At 46.8% G+C, this 16,777-nt stretch overlaps 1 protein-coding gene across 1 annotated transcript in view; it reads right to left on the bottom strand.

The window, feature by feature from the left end:
- Nucleotides 1-16,296, bottom strand: part of ERP29 (endoplasmic reticulum protein 29) — a 122,665-nt gene extending 106,369 nt beyond the window's left edge. Inside the window, exon 1 of the mRNA XM_085634080.1 lies at nucleotides 16,060-16,296. Coding sequence (XP_085490206.1) covers nucleotides 16,060-16,185 — 126 coding nt within the window. The 5' untranslated portion in view covers nucleotides 16,186-16,296. The remainder of the gene's footprint in view (nucleotides 1-16,059) is intronic.
- Nucleotides 16,297-16,777: the final 481 nt, after the last annotated feature.

The raw sequence follows: 16,777 nt of genomic DNA, 5'->3' as shown, positions 1-16,777 counted from the left end.
TACAAACAGGTATCTCATCCACTTAACGATAAATTGAAGTAAGAAGTTTATGAACTTCTAGATATAGCCAAAAGTGAAGAATGGGTTTGCGAAGAATTTTTATTTTTATACCATTCAAATCCCATAACACCAGCGATATATGGGTTACCTAAAATCCATAAGAATGTAAGTGACCCACCCATGCGACCCATAGCGAGTGGCATTGGTTCAATTTTAGAACCTCTCAGTAAATATGCCGACTTCTTTCTTAAACCCATTGAAGCAAAACAAAGATCTTATTTAAGAGTCTCGGCACATGAGATCTCGACGTTTGAGGGTCTGGGCTTCAAAGGGGTGACCCAGCTTTTGGTCACTCTCGATATTGAAGCCCTATATACAAACAACTCGCAAGATGATACCATAAGAACAGTAAGATCAATCCTGAAAACAGAAGGCCTAGGTGGTGGCAACATTGATTTTATAATGAGCTGTGTAAGCATGGTACTTAAGAACAATCTATTTTTATATAAAATAGATCTCTTTCAACAAATAAAAGGGACCAGTATGGGCGCAACTTGCGCCCCAAGTCTGGCATGTCTGTACGTTAGCAAATTTAAACAGAAACATGTTTTTAATGAACTATCGCCTTTCTTCAAAAACGTCAGTCACTGGTATTGTTTCATAGATTATATTATTTTCATCTGGAACGGTACCAGTGAGGATCTGGAAGAATTCATCTCCTGGCTAAACTTAGGAGACCCAAATCTTAAATTTACATCACAATGGAGTAACACGAAGATCAATTTTCTAGATATTTGTATCAAAAACAATGAGAATAGATTGGCTGTTGAATTATATACTAAGCCAACAGATAAAAACACACTCCTGCATTACGAGAGTAATCACCCCAAGGCACAAAGAGATAATACCCCCTTCGGGGAATTCCTACGTTTACGCAGGAATTGTACAACACTAGAGGATTCCTATGCCCACTGTGAGGTCTTGATAAAGAAGTTAGGTGATAGGGGCTACCCGAAAAAGCTTATTACGAATTTGATCAAGGGTGCCAGATTCTACGACCGAGAACACATGCTAGACATGAATAGAGAGAGAGGAAAGAAGAAATCTACAGATAAGATAGTGTTTATTAGTAAATTTTCCCAAGTCAACAATCAAATCAAAAATATCATAAATAGAAACTGAAAATCCTGAATGACGAGAGAGAACAACCTTTAGATAAACATATGCTCACCTTTAGGCATAACAAAAATTTGCGCAACTCTCTAGTCCATACCTATAAAGATAATGAGGAGACAATCCAGACTAATATGCATATCACAAAAGCAGTAGTTAACTACAAATGTGGATCCTGTTCAATCTGTGAGCAATGTATAGTGGCTAAAAGCTTTGAATTTAATGGCTTCATGCTCACCCCAGATGTGTTGAATAACTGTAGGAGCAAAAACTTTGTTTACCTCCTGAGCTGCCCATGTGGCGTAGGCTACGTGGGTGAAACAGGACGCGAACTACGACTAAGGCTTCTAGAACACAGATCTGCAGTGCGTACCAATAATGAAAATGCACCGCTCACACAACATTATACCCAACTAAACCATAAATGTGATGATCAACAGATGTGGAGGCAATATAGATAAAATGAGAAAAAAGAGAGAACAGTGGTACATGAGCAAGTTAGATACCATTAACAAAGGTTTGAACTCCAGAGAGGACTGGATGTCCTTTATTATATAGGGAAAATGGAGACAGGTGAAGCTACAATAAATGATGAAGTCTTTTATCTTATACATAAAACTCCTATGATCCAGAAGTTAACTATATCTCCATTCTAACAGGGTGCTCACTTTCAGAATTGAAAATCAACAACACTATTAGATAGACCATGTGTAGAAGTCTTATTACGAATACATAGATTAGTCCCAGTTTAACCTATATAATGCTATACAAAAATTCCTAACAGAGCATACCACTATATTAGACCTTCATGACGTTAAAAACTCCTACTTTGTGTCTCACTTGCAGAAATCGAGTGAAGATTAAAATTAGAATGAGTGATCTACAAAGATTAAAATCGGCAAAGAGACTTGTTCCAAGATGGCGGAACACGCTAGGAGTAGTTAGTATGCTACGCGAGACCCGTTCTCCTTGTTTACTGGCAACCCAGAAGGGATTTGAACGGAAACGCGCATCGATCAAGTCCGCGTATCACGAGGGTTCTGCAAAACACACACAGGTGTAACCTATATTTTAAATATATAAATAGGCACGGGTCAACCCATCGCATTTATGTATGGATGATACCGGACTGATGACGTAACGCCTCCGCACGCCGAAAAGTAAGTGTAACCCGGCGAATGTTGGAGGTTTGGATGGGTGGGCAGTATACTGCTTTGGTAAGGAACGGGGATTACTATGCTCTATAAATATCTTTTTGCAAGCAAGGGACTTTCTATGTTCTATAAATATCTCTTCGCTAGCAAGGGACTCGCAATGTATCTTGGAAGAACATAGACGTTCGTAAATATGCCTACATAAAATAATTAAATATCAGAAAACAAAAGCTAATACAGCACACCCTTAATCTGTGTACATAGGTCCCACTCGATAACCAGTAATAAGGACAGATATTAATTCAAGATCAAAAAGACAATCTCACAACTCATAAAGTCATGTATGGCAGTCCAAAATCCAATAAGACATGATGAACAGTCCACGTAGTTATAATAGAAGACGTTCTTTTTATTGCTTTAAGAGACCAATTTCCAAAGTGGGACACAGCCAACACGTGTTTCGTCAGTACTTGTCGGTACTCAGACTTTCTCAAGGCTATCGAATAATTCTATAAACTTCAGAATCAGACAAGAAATCCTGGAAAGTCGGTACGTATTGGATACATAATCAACACCGTGTAATAGACTTAAGTCAGGATAGTCTACTATAACAGGCAAGTGTATAATATAAAGAAGTCAGAGTCACAGCACGAACATCACGATCATGATGCGTCGAGTCCTCGTAATTTTCCAAAGAGTCAAAAAAGTCACTGCGCGTAATAACGCTCGCCCATAAGCTTAAGGGGGCTAAGTGGGACAGTCCTGCCCAATATATCGCTCAGTTCTACTATGGCTGCCCAATAACTGGTGAGGGAGGTGCAGGATCAGACCATGTGATAGAAATCTGCGGGTTCTGCAGCGCATTTCGGGCACCCTGGGGCGGGAAGCAATCCAGCCCGATGTAAGCGGACAGGAGTAAGGTAGGTGCAGTGGAGGTAATATATTTGGATTAGTCGGAGCCTGGCAGAAATGGTGAGTACACAGGGGGCCATCAGAGCATCTTTCCAGATCTCCTCCTCTAGAGGACGCAGTTATTATTCCAAGCGCTCTATAAGAGTGAAGGGTAGATGGAAAATGTATCAGGGATCGGTAGATTTGAGAGACTCCGTCTTTCCCCAGGTTACCCATGAGGATTTTGGCCTCTAGAAGGCTGAATTCTGGGAATGTAGTGTTTTCAGGGGCGTGAGGGGCAATGACGTGCGGGAGTTGGAGATATTTATAGAACTGGGTGGAATGTAGTGAGTAAGTATGCTGTACGTCTTGAAAGGAGCGTAGGTGCTCTCCCTTCCCCACGTGCCCCAGGTGTGTAATCCCCATCAGGTCCCACATCCGAAACCCATCCAGCGACCCCAACCTCCCCAAGCCAGTTTCCATGCCACAGGGGCGTCTGTAATGCGAGTTTGGCATCCCACTGAGTCTATCGCAATGCAGAGCACCATGCCAGTAGGACTGCACGAGTCACCGCCAGGATAGTTTGAGGGATCGGGGCCCCGTAGAGCATGGCCTGGACCCAGGAAAACCAGAGGCTCTCTAGTTCCAGCCAGTAGGCCAGATCGGACCAACCTATGTTAAACTAGTCTTGTATCACCAGGATACGGGTGGCCAGGTAGTACAGGAAAGGGCTTGTCATTCCCATACCTCGGTAGAAGGAGGTCGTTGACAGTGGACAAGGGCTACGTGGCCTTGAGTTACCCCAGAGAAAGGTTGTGATTATGTCATCTATTTCACTGAACTACTTGCGGGGGAAATGAAGTGGAAGCTTCTGGATCACTTATAAAAACCGGAGCAGCACCATCATTTTGAATAGGGCAGTCCTGCCGAGGAGATTGAAGGGGAGGGATTGCCATCTGCAGAGGTCCTTCTTTACACGCTTAAGTAAGTGGTTGATGTTGAGGGACCAGGTCATTTCTGAGTGGAGGGCCACCCAGATGCCAAGATACTTGAAGGAGAGGCGTCACAGGGGAATGGTAGTCTGCAAATCTATACATTCCCCTGAGCTATGAAGGGGTATTAAAGTTGATTTGGCCAGGATAAGGCACAGTCCTGACGCCTCGCCGAATAGCCGAAGGATATGGAGGCACTAGAGACCCGAGCGTGCCGGGTCTGCGAGGAAGAGCAGGACATCATCTGCATACAGAGCGATGCGATCCTTATGTGCACCCTGCCTCTGCCAACCCCGTATCTGTGTATCAGCATGGATAATACAAGTTAACAGAAACAGCTCTATTTTGGAGGAGGGGAGATAGAGGGCATCCCTCTTTTGATAGGGAACATCTCTGAGAGTGCCCCATTGATGAGGACCCTCACGCACAGGTTCGAATAGAGCACCCATAATACCATCCTGAAATTAGAGCCTAATCCAGCCCTCTCCAGTGCATTACCCAAATACAGCCAATCAAACGTGTCAAAGACCATTTCAAAGTTGAATAATAATAAGGCTAGATATGGAGAAAGGAGTTGGTGATGAGAGTGCCACGTGTAGGCGCCACAGCGAAAGTGTCATGCTTTGGTGCGGCATGAAGCCGAATTGATCAGTGTATTAAGCTGCCAATCACCTGTTTAAGACATGTGGCTAGCAAGGTCGCATATATTTTGACTTCGGTATTTATGAGTGAGATTAGCTGGTAGTGTGAGCTGGAGGCAGATGGGGGGGGGGTCTGTTTTGGGTATGACTACTACCACAGCTGTATCAATGTCCTGGCGGGAAGATGCCTTTCTCTGCCACCTCCTCGTATAGAGCATGGAGGATGTGGGACCAAAGTTTTCCGGAATGCCACATAGTGCTCCGCTAGGAAGCAGACGGGGCCACGAGTCTTTCGGGTTGTGAGCGATGAGATTGCACGTCGATCTCTTCCCTCATACTATGGTCATCAAGGCTCTGGGCTTCCACTTCCAAGAGCCTTGGGAGAGGGATATCTTGTAGGAATTGGGGGCTGGAGTCTAGTACACGTGATCGATCCGTGGAATATAGCTCCCTGTAATAATCTGCAACGGTCTGTGCAATTGCGGTCGGGTGCGAGACATATGCCCTTGATTATCTCGGACTTCTGGAACTATCGGGTGGGCTAGGGGATGTGAAGAAAGCCAGTGGAGCAACATGCTATTCTTATCATCCCATCCATAGAATCGGGCGGTGGAGGACCTCCACATACACTTGGCGGATTCAAGTGATATATGTCTTATTTCTTCCATCAGGAAATGAATTTGCCGGCGCTCATCCTCGCTTTTTACCCTGGGGAAGGGAAGATATTACTTCTACAGTAGCACGGAAGGTGGGCTCCAGGGTCGCTGGAGGTATATAATGTTATACAAGGTTAATAGTGGAATTTCCTAGTGTCCCCGTAATGGCCACAAAGAGGTCTTGAGGGTTTCTAATTGTCTGGACTGGTGTGAAGGGAAGGGATCACTGCAGAAGGCTTGCCACTCCTCGGAATTCCCGCAAGAACGCCGAATGCCAAACTCTATTGAACAGTTGGCGCGCTAAAAAGGGCAATGATTCCCCATAAGATGTGTCTCTTGCAGCAGAAGGGCATGCAGGGCAGCTTTTTGTGAGTATTTTTGGATTGCTGTACGCTTCACTTTATCTAGAGGCCCGTTCACATTCCAGGAGAGGAACGTGAGGGGTTCACCCACGTAGAGGGGCGTTGCCATGTCGATTAAATATTGGCATGTAGGGCCATTGGTGTGGGTGACCTATTGGATCTGAATGGCAAGGCCCTGGGAGTAGCTGGGGGAATCCTACCTTGCTATGGCAGATGCAAGATGGTGCATCCCTAATGTCATGTCCAGTGTTGCGGCAAAACCAAGAAACTATAACAACCACAGGTACAACGGTCCCCACCCCACTCCATCATCCATCCTATTCTTCCCTCGCTGAACCATCTGTCGCCCAATTAACTAAAACTCAAATACAAACTATCCTTTGAAGTGGACTATGGAGCAGAGTGGTGGACCCCTCCATGTATCAGGATTTCCAGTCCTCCAGAGCGCGAATAGTGGTAACAGTGCATTGTTAATTAGATTTGGGGGCTTCGCAACAGGTCTGTGTCCTCTGACTCCAGCGTTGGGGACACAGGGGTCTCTCTCCGGTGACCCTTTCCGATCCATCAATGCTCCTTTTGGGGTTTGATGGTCCGTGCAGTGTAGGCGATCTCGGTGTCTTCCGGGGTGTGGCGGTAGGCGAGGTAGACACCGCTCTATGGACGTTTTGTCCTCTATGGAATCGAATACGTCGCCTGTGGGAGCCCACGGGTTTGGTTGTTTGTGATGCTGTCAGAGGGTCCGGTGGAGGGACAGTTGTCCTTGGACGGAGTGGATATTCCTCAGTTACCCAGGAAGTCCATGCCGTCTCCGGATTTTCAAAGAAAAGGGGTTTGTTTTTGAAGACCACCCTGAGCCGGGCCGGAAAGAGGAGTCTGAATGAGAGATTTAGGGCTCGTAGTTTCTGCTTTACTGATTAGTATGATCTCCTCTGCATTTCCTTAGTATAGTGCGGGAAAATCATTACTTTGGTGCCTTGATAAAACAAGGTTGGACAGGTACGAGCTTCTTGCAGGATGGCATCCCTATCTTTGAAGTTTAGGATCTTGGCAATGATTGGCCAGTGTGGGGTTGGCAGCGGCGGTGTGGGTGTGAGGGCATGGTGGGAGCATTCCACGACAAACCACGTTGAGAGTGTGCCTGGTGGCATACAGGATTTGAGCCAGTCTTCGACAAAGGTAGCCACTTGCGCTGGTTCTGCCCCTTCAGGGACTCCCACCAGGCAGAGATTATTTCGGCGCAACTGATTTTCAGCGTCTTCTGCCCGCCTATGGAGCTTGTTGGTGTGAGATAGTAGCTGCTTGACCAGTTCTTTCAGATGGGATACATCATCTTCCACCACAGACAATAGGGATTCTGCTTCTATTATCCAGGCAGTGGCATCACAAAGATCTTGGCGGATGAGGGCCATGCCTACTCACACTTCCCCTATTTTGTTTTTTTCTGAGTCTTGGGAAGACTTTATGGCTTGCAGGATCTTAGAGAGTTCTCCGTCCAGGTGGGGGTCTGGGTCGGTGCGACCTCATTGTGGCTGAGGCCACCTGTGGTGTATTGTTCCATGGGGATTGGGAAGGTAGTGGCTTTGCCCCTTTATCTTTCCCCATGGCAAAATTGTATTGAGAGAGGCGGCGCAGATCTACAGCGTGTGTCTGCCTCCAGGGCACCACTTTTGAAGTTACTTGCGTTGTTGTGCCTAATTCCGCAGCACCCTTTCCTTGCTATCTGTGTTCAGACGCGCTTCAGGGGTTATGTAGACGTGACGTCTACAGAGTGGGATCCAGTGGAATTTCTGTCTTGATCTCGGGGTGGTCGGGAGGGCTTCAGTCTCTTCTATCCCTCGCCAGGTTTTCAAGGTGTCAGACAAGAATGCTCCGTCTCTTCCCTCGACCTCCCATCCCTGCAGTGGCAGCTCCCCCATTGGGGCATGGGGGCATCGTCCCACTGCTTTCTCGCGGTACGAGAAGGCAGAAACATAAATGGTAATAACTACCATTTTATGTTTCTGCTTCTCGCACGGTGAGAAAGCAGAAGTGCCTCGTTGGGGGTGGGCGGTCCTGCTCGAGGGCAGGGGGGGGGAGTGGCTTGCTCACTGCTGTGGGTATTGACAGTTTGGTTGGCCCTGGGGCCGACCAAACAGTCAATACCCACAACAGTGGGCCAGCCACTCCCCCCCTACCCTCGAGCAGGACCGCCCACTCTCCCTTGCAGCAGCCTTCAGAGGAAAATGGCCCGGTGGGGCGCGCTCTGATGCGCCTCACCAATCACAATGCTGCCATTGCAGCGTTGTGATTGGCAGGGGGAGGGAGGCAGGCTGCCTCTCTGACGAAAGCTGCAAGAATTGAACATGCAGGACAGCGGGAGCAGGAGTCGGGACCCTTCCAGAAGTGGGATGGTAAGTTTTTTATTTTTTTAATGAAACAAACCCCTCCCGCCTCCCCCATCCCCCTGCAATGACCTCATTTCCCCCCCAACCGTCCGTGACTGGTGGTGCAGTTGTAAAACTGTAGGGGTGCAGCCGGATGACGGAAGAAAACTGCACGTGCACGAAGCACGTTAGAGACAGTCAGAGGCAGGTTCCATTTATAATGTGCTGAACTGTAAACATTAGCAGCAGGTCTATGTCTCTCATCCGTTTCACAGACAGCAGGTATCAGTGAGCAGCGCACGTGTTGTGCACTTACAGAAATTACTTGTGAGCAGAGGGTGCACTTCACACTGGTGAACGCTCTTTACACGAGAACGTCCTGCACCGTGTCTGCTTTAGAAAAAGATGCAATACAGGGCGTGAAGGTGCCATGCAAGTGATGCCTAAACTTATAGAAAACACTGTGTTTACATTTACACCTTCATCGTCGAGCGGGTGCACTTTCAATCGTCCTTGTAAATACTCGTGACGTGCAGGCTTCTTGGCTCTTCCTAACACCAGAGATTCTTTTCACTGCAGCCGATGGATTAAAAGCTGGTATTTGGGTTTGTTGGAAAGGGTAGGGCGGGGAGGCTTGAGCGGAGGGGGAGGGGCGGTTCCATGGCAGAGAGCTTGAAGTCTTTTTAAAAAGCTGGAGTTTTTCTGTTCCCTTGGATTGCTGGCCCCGTTTTTGCTTTAAAGCGCAAAACTTGCACTTCTTATCCTTTCATGTGTGGCACTTTGAAATGTCACAACGACAATCAGTAAATGTGCAAGCATCGTAGCACCATTCTTATGCGGTAGGTAGTATTCTTGCGAGAGGCTTGGCTACCACCTTATACAGTTCTCTCCCCCCAGGTTTGTGCTCCTCTACTAACCATTTGGCTTTCAGGATGCGCATGAAGACTTTTCCCTTTTCTCTTTATTCGTTCTTTTCCTATCAGAACAGCGATTTTACCTCTGCTGAATCCATCAACCAATTCCACGTTATTTATTTCTTAGTTGTCGATTATCACCTCGACGCAGATAGCTCTTTGTAGTCTAATCCCTCTCTCGGAGCGCATGTTTTCCCCAGGTACGTTTCCACGCACGCACCTACCGCCCACAGTGTTCCCTTTATCCATAAATGTGTCTGCATTAAAAGCGGCAAAGACTTGAAGCTGTGGCTTTCCTGCCAAGGTTCTTAGCGTCTCTGCGCATAAACAGGCTTTTTTGAGAGAGTGATGCCTCCTGCCTGCGCTCAAAGGTCTGGGGTGCTCACAAAGTCATCAGAAACACATACATTTTGAGATGCTTTTGAGTCGATTTAATTGAGAAGCAACCGTCTTCATCCTCGCCCACTTTACCACCTTCAGGCTTCATTACTGTCTCACTTTCCAGGTGACAAGGGTGATTCTGCTACAGAAGATAAAAATAAAGTCTCTCAGCGCAAATCTTGCAGGACAGTGTCACCCTTGTGACTGTAAAGGGCCCCAAGGATGCGTACTGAAAAGCATTTCTGTGCATTCTACCAAATTATTGCACTCATGGGCTTACATGAAGATAATTGTGTTTTGACTCTAGTTTATCCAGCATTAAGCAGCCCGTGTGGAAAATGAGCAGTTATCTTTGCATGGTAATGTCAGATGCACATTTTGTTATTCGCTTCAGCCATGAGCAGCGCAAGTCAGGCTCGTTTGCTACGCTCGCTCGCCATAGTGTGCTCAGCCACAAATTGTACGCCTCACCACTTTCAAATGTCACCAGCCACCACTGCATCCCTGGCTCCATAGTCCAGACACTGAGGCAAACTAGGGCGGCCTCTGACCATCAATCTAGCCTCTTCATAGTCCAGTCTGTTGTCGTCAGAGGTCTTCCGCCCTTGTAGGCCAGCCCCGCACCCCCACCAACCCTGCGCACCCCCTCTGTAGTTTGGCACCAGTAACTCTTGTCCGGCTCGTACAGAGGCCTACTCGGCTTCCACTGGGGCTCCATTGTCATTCAGGCCTGTCATTCAGGCCTCCTGGCGTAGGTGTACGCCAGGAGGAAACGCCACCTCTAGGTGCAGCAGGCCTCAGTATCTTCTGCAGGCTCAGATTTGCCTGGAGTCCAGTCTCTCTTACTCAACACCCCCAACCCCCTAAGGCATGTCGCTCTGTGAGGGGCAGCCGTTGATTCGGTATCCTGCCGACCACAGGCCGATCCTGGTTACCGCATCCCCTTGCAGGAGGAGGGAAGGGAGAGGGAGGACTGCAGGTGCGATTCTGACCAGCTCAGTCGCCCGGCGGTCCCTAAGTGGCGACTCTCTCAGCACGGGCGTCACCTCAGAGCAGACTCACTTGCAACCAAGCTCCAGGCACAATCCTGACGATCCACAGGCCAAATGTATGCTGCACCCCTCCCTCTCCGCATTGTGCAGATCTTGGTGCACCGCCCGGTCAGCGGGTGCCCCAACTAGCCCCCACCAAAGCACAGCTGCACCTGGCAGCTAGCAATCAGCAGGCCTTCTGGGCTTTGATCAGGCTGCCGTTATTTTGCGTACTCACCAGCGCCGCTGGGGGTTGCTGTTTCAAGCCTTCGTGGCACCGCTCAACGTGCCCCTCAGATCGGAGTTACTGGCTCTCCGGGCACTATTCTTTACACGGTATGTTGGCGAAATGTTGCCCTTGGAGGAGTACAGGAATGCGAGGAGATGACAGAGGGGTCCAGAACACTCTTAGAGTGCGGCCGCCATCTTGACGCTCGAGGCCACCTATTTTCACCAGCTCACTGAACTAAAGAAAACATTCTATCACAAACATGTGGTGGTCAACTCCTATTGATGTCATAAATAGTCATTTCTTCACCAATAAAAAAAGCATTGCTCAAATAGTTCACATTTCTTCAAATATTCCTTTGCATGTGTATCAGGTCAGATGTTAGCTCTTGTAATTAGTGAGTAAAAACTGCCTAGATTTTGTCAGCTGTTATTGAGCTAGACTCGAGTTCTAGTAAATTACCCCAGTATAGTATGACAACACTGTGATGTACACATTCAGAAGCCCTTGCACACACTCGATATGTGTGCAGCCCTGAGAGTAAGGGGAATAAGAGACTCCTTTTTGTCTCTGGGTTGCCATCCATCTGCAAATAGTTCCTTTGATGGCTAATAAAGAATTTCTTTTACTAGAACTCGACAACTAGAAAGCACATGCACTGTCTGTTGCAAGAAGTATTGTAAACTTACAGTGAGCTTACAGTCTGCCCATTGCGTACCATTGGATTGCTTCATTGTGACTCATTTTCTTGCTTTTTATTTGGCAGTTTGTGTGGGCTTTACTTCCGCTGCTTGTGTTTGTCCCTCCCCTTGAGCATGGACGATAGTGTCCTTCCACTGCTCGCTTTTCAGGTGCTACCTTTTTCTTTTTGTTTAAGCACTATATGAGAGTGTATGTGTTTATCAGCTGTCTCCCTTGTTTACTTTCTCCCTCCACCAGGCTTGTTTTGCTCTTTCCCTGCCTGTGTGCTTCCTCCTGTTATTGATGCCCTTGCCCTCTTGGGCTTCTTCCCCACCCCCCGTGTTGCTTTCTCGCCTGTGTGCTACTCCCCTAGCTACACTTTGCGCTCGTTTTTTTCCATTTGCCTACCCCCAGGTTCCTCTCTCTGTTTGCTTTCCTCCCCGTGCCCTTTGTGTTGCTTCAATCACCTGCGCCCTTGTACCGCTTCCTACCAGCCACCTGTTGCTTCCACACCTTCCATGATTTCAACCCTAAGCGTGTTACCTTCCCCCACTCACTTTCACTGCTATTTTTCTTCTTTTTGTTTACTGATCCAACTCACATGAGTGAACAAAAAATAAAAACATTTGTGTCATTTTGTAAATTGCACAAATACTTGATGCATGCACCGAGAAAATGATCTTAGTTCCTCTTTGTTTAGCTGCCCTACATAGTATCGGGATGCTGTACAGAATAACAAAAAACATCTTCAGAGCCAATAGGTCCCAAAGGCGAGAAGTATTCAATTTACCAATCCTTGTTTGAATTGTGCCCTTGCTAGGAGCAGTTGTTTGATGTCAAATGGAGCCCTCTTCTAACTCTACAGACATTGGGCATGTTAAGTCTCAAAAGGCCAGGAGATAAGTGGGGATTCAGAAATATTTTAAACTTCGGCAGCTCTCAATCTATGTAAGGTACACAAATCTTTGTGTACTCAATGGAAAAGTCAGCTAATCAAAACTATTTTTAGTTCTTGACTGAGTCAGTGCATGAGCTGTCGCTAGCAAGTCACTTTGTTTACTAAAAGGGATTTGGAGCTTGCCTGTTGCTTACCATTCGTTGGCTTCATTGTCACTCTTACCTGCTGCCTCCGAATTGGCCAGCCAGATGTACTTCCCCTTCTTTTGTTGGGAGCATGGACCAAGTAATGATTGCTTCATTTTGATTAGTGTCCTCCACGCTGGCGTTGCGAATGAGGTACTATTGTTTCCTTTCTTCTTCCCCAGTCGTCATTGTCTGTGTTTCTTCATGTGGTCCGTGTTGCTTCCAAGTCGGCCGTGTCACTTCTTCCGCCCGTGTTCCCGTCGGCCATGTTGCTTCTTCCCCTCCTACCCTCCTCTCATCCATGTTGCTTCTTCCTTCCTACCTTCCGTTGTCCATGTTCCTTCTTCCCTATCCCGTTGTCTTTGCTGCCCCCTCCCACTCGTCATAAGGCAAAAAAGTACAATGACGCAGCCAGTGCTAGCCGTATCATAGCACTTTTTTTTACACTCCAGTCATCTGTTTCTTGTTCCCTCACATTCTCCCTCCATTTGTCCATGTTGCCCAATCAACTACCATTAGAAACAAAATGCTATGACGCAGCCATCACAGGCCGTGTCAAATCGTTCTTTTTCCCACTTTTAACCATGCTGCACAGCCCTACTGCTGGACAACACGGCTAACAGACAATGTCAAAGCCAATAGCTCTCACATAAGCGGTCTCCCACTGAAGAAAGCTCCTGGTCTCTGAACTAGGCCATGCGGCCTTTTTTTCAAAATGATCTACCTCCCCAAGTTCTTGTATATCTTGCAGAATACACCATTTAGGATCCCAGAGGAATTTTTAAAAGAAGATGACGCAGCGACCAGACTGCGGAAACTGTCTGGGCTCCCAAACCTAGAATTATATTACTGGGCAGTCCAGGTACAAATCATTAGCAACTTGGTACACAAGCCCCTGCAGAAGCCATCAATTTCTGCAGACAGGAGGGCTATGGACACCGGGGTTACATTTGCTGGCTGTATGGGGGGGGCGGCAAGTTGAACTCACTGCCAAACCAGAACCGCACAGACGGTTAGGATATGGTTAGAAGCGTTAGTAGCACTGGGCTGGAAGGGCAGAGTCACGCTGGAGACCCCGCTCTGGGACTCAGCACCACTCGCACGCCCAAATAAAGTGGAGGGACAAAGGAAATGGAACCTACTGGGCATCTTGAAAGTTGGGGGTGAAGGAAGGAGGGGGGGAGAATATTCTGTTCCCCGAACTCCAGGTAAAATTTGAGCTGTGAGGGGAATCAATATCTCTGCTTTCAATAGTTCACACACATCCTGCAAGGTTACAGAGACCTTCTCCGCGATAATGAAGAGGAAACCCCATTAAAGTTGGAAGTACTGGGGGTCCGATGACAAAAAACATGCGGTATAGCAAATCTACACCTCCCCGCTCACACGGTCTGCTCCCTCAGGAGACTCTACGCAATAAAGGGGAGAGACTTGGGGAGACTGGAGGATGATGCGTGGGGGGAAGCTTGTCGATACTGAGGAGAGGAAGCAATCTAGCCGGGCTTCCAGCTGGTACAGTTGAAGTTGTTCCACAGGCCATACTAGACACGGACTCACCTTTACCAAATGGGGCAGTCGGATGTCGACCAATGCCTTAGGGGATGTGGATAGAAAAGAACCCTGCTACGCACTGTGGGAGTGCCCAAAACTATGTGACTACTGGGAAACCGTGTAAGGCAGGATATCACTGGTTCTAGATTGCTCCCTCACTTTGACCCTGCAATTGGTGATGGGGGTATCTGGAAAGGGAGCAGATCCTGAAGAGATATCAACTATTGCACAGTAACATGGGATTGATGGTGGCCAGGAGAATAGTGGTCCAGCTTTGGGGAGGGTTAAAAATTCTTAAGGTGGAAGAATGGTTAGCAAACATGGACTGGTGCATGACAGCGGAGGAGGTGGTATATCATGCTAGAGTTTGCCCGCACAAATTCAAGAAGATATGGGCCCAGTGGGCAGAGACAGAAGACATCCTGGACACTGAGGAGCCATAAGATGCAGCACGAGGGTGATTATGGAGATAAGATGTATCACAGGAGGTAGGGAACCTTAAACAACTGCTGGCGAGAGAAGTCAAGATTCAATGCCAAAAGTCGTAACCTGGATGGGGTGCCCGGGGACCTGGGAGCACCCATGAAGGTGGTGTTCAGTTCTCTATGGGATTTACTGTTATGTAACATGTCATTATGATACTCAAGAAAAAGACAATCTATCAAAAAAATCAGGAACACCCATCTCATAATCATGATAGAATAATTAATGTCTGTATGTGATTCCATGACAATTACTTGAGGTGCACAAAATGTGTCCTATAGTGTCTACTACCCGTGCTAGCTTACAGAATACAGATCTGTGGCCTGCGTGTTTAAAGCAAAGCTCTTCGCTTTGGCAGTCATCTTCTGAACTCTTTGTAATGACTGTTGCCAGTGAATAGAAATTACACACAGATCACTCCACTGATTTCATTAACCACCTAACATACATTACAAGTGGTGTTCCAGGCAGTGCTTGAAATGCTTATTTCTGAGAAATACCGGTACTCTCTAATTAAAAGTATTACGTCTCCCTTGAGAAGTGCCAGTACTCTCCCTCTCAAAATAAAAAAAAAAGTGCCGGACCTCAGTACCGGCCCATTTAAAACACGGATTCCAGGAGACCTGTAGACACACTTCCGCCTCTGCAGCACATGCAAAAGCCCCTAAACCATCTTAAAATGTATTCTTTTTTTGAAACAATGAAAAAAAAATGTTGCTTGTAACAATCACAACCGATCAATTTACGTGTTTTAAACAACGAGTACAGGCATGACAAAACCAATGGCATTCCTCGTTTGTATAACTGATTAATGTTAGCAGGCGGGCTGAAGGGCTCTCGGTCACTGCCATTCTCTCGTGCGCGCGCCCAGAGGCTCTGTGAATTTACATATATGCAAACATCGGCGCTCGTCCTTCCCCTCACAGACTAGCCAATAGATGGAAAAGCTGGCGCTGCCGAGCCAGTCACCGCCCCATTGGGTTCCAGAGACGCTTCCTGAAACCCGAAAACTTGTCTTCACGCGATTGGTCCAATTCAGCACCAACGCTAACCTGTCCCTTCCGCATTGGTTGTGTCCCAGCCAGGGCAGATGGTTCAGTTTAGATGAAAACTATAATTAATTATAGCAAAACCGCGTCTACCGAAATAAGCGTTTTAAAAGGGAGAAATTACTGCAGCGGTGCAACCCCAAGGACCGTTAATTTTTTTTTATAGAGAGTCAGCCTCGTACGTCTGTGAAGAATGAGAGGCAGGATTTAAATTAATTTCTGTTATTTTGTGTTATTTCAGGAGCGCAGCAGCCACCGGGAGTTTACGGAATACAGCAAAGCCGGACACGTGACAAATTAGTCATTTAAAATTTGTATTTTTGTAACGGGGTGAAGTGGAACACAAGACTAAACCGATAGCGTTGTAAGGAAAAGCACTACGTAGGAAGGGCAGACAAAATAACGGATTATCTCGGCGCGTTTACCTTTGCGAAGGTGATGGTGTCCAGAGGCACGGCTCCCTTGGCATGCAGAGCATCGCTACTTTTCAAACATAGCGCAAATAAAAGTAGCGCGAGAGCCGCAGCAGCACCTCTGCCTGACGCAGCCATGGCGAGAATGGATCACATGAGCGGATCGATGCCTGCCGCGTGGGAGGATGGGCAGCACGCGTGCATCCTGTCTGAACTTTCAGCACCATTAATGCAGAGCAAGTTAGTGCCAAGCATTAAACTTAATTACTAGAAATGTTAATACCGTTAATAAAACCGCGATAAGCTATTTTTGCAATAGGAAATAAAGGACACGAAATGTACACACTTTATTTTCATACTATAGATAACCACATGGCTGGTATAAAAACATACTTTATACAGAAATTAATACTATAATTACTTACTGGAAATATCCAGATTATTTACCGTTAATTGAACATTTCATAGCATACGTGAGGAAGAATTTTCAATTCGATTAAAGACACTGAGGTGAGGATGCATTCTCTTATTTGCTTTGTTTGAATAGGAACCTTGTATCATAACCATAGAGAAATAAATGTACAGACGGACACTGACTACAGTACCCAAGGTTCATGGAGAAAAAACTACAAGATCTAGGATAGTAAGGGGTAGTCCTAATCAAAAAGGAGAACACACTAATACACAACACTGATGAACAGTTGTAACATGAAATCATCCTCTTCTTGCT

The sequence above is a fragment of the Triturus cristatus genome, chromosome 11 (genome assembly GCF_964204655.1).
Source record: "Triturus cristatus chromosome 11, aTriCri1.1, whole genome shotgun sequence".
Taxonomy (NCBI): domain Eukaryota; kingdom Metazoa; phylum Chordata; class Amphibia; order Caudata; family Salamandridae; genus Triturus; species Triturus cristatus.
This window is presented reverse-complemented; position numbering and strand designations above follow the sequence as displayed.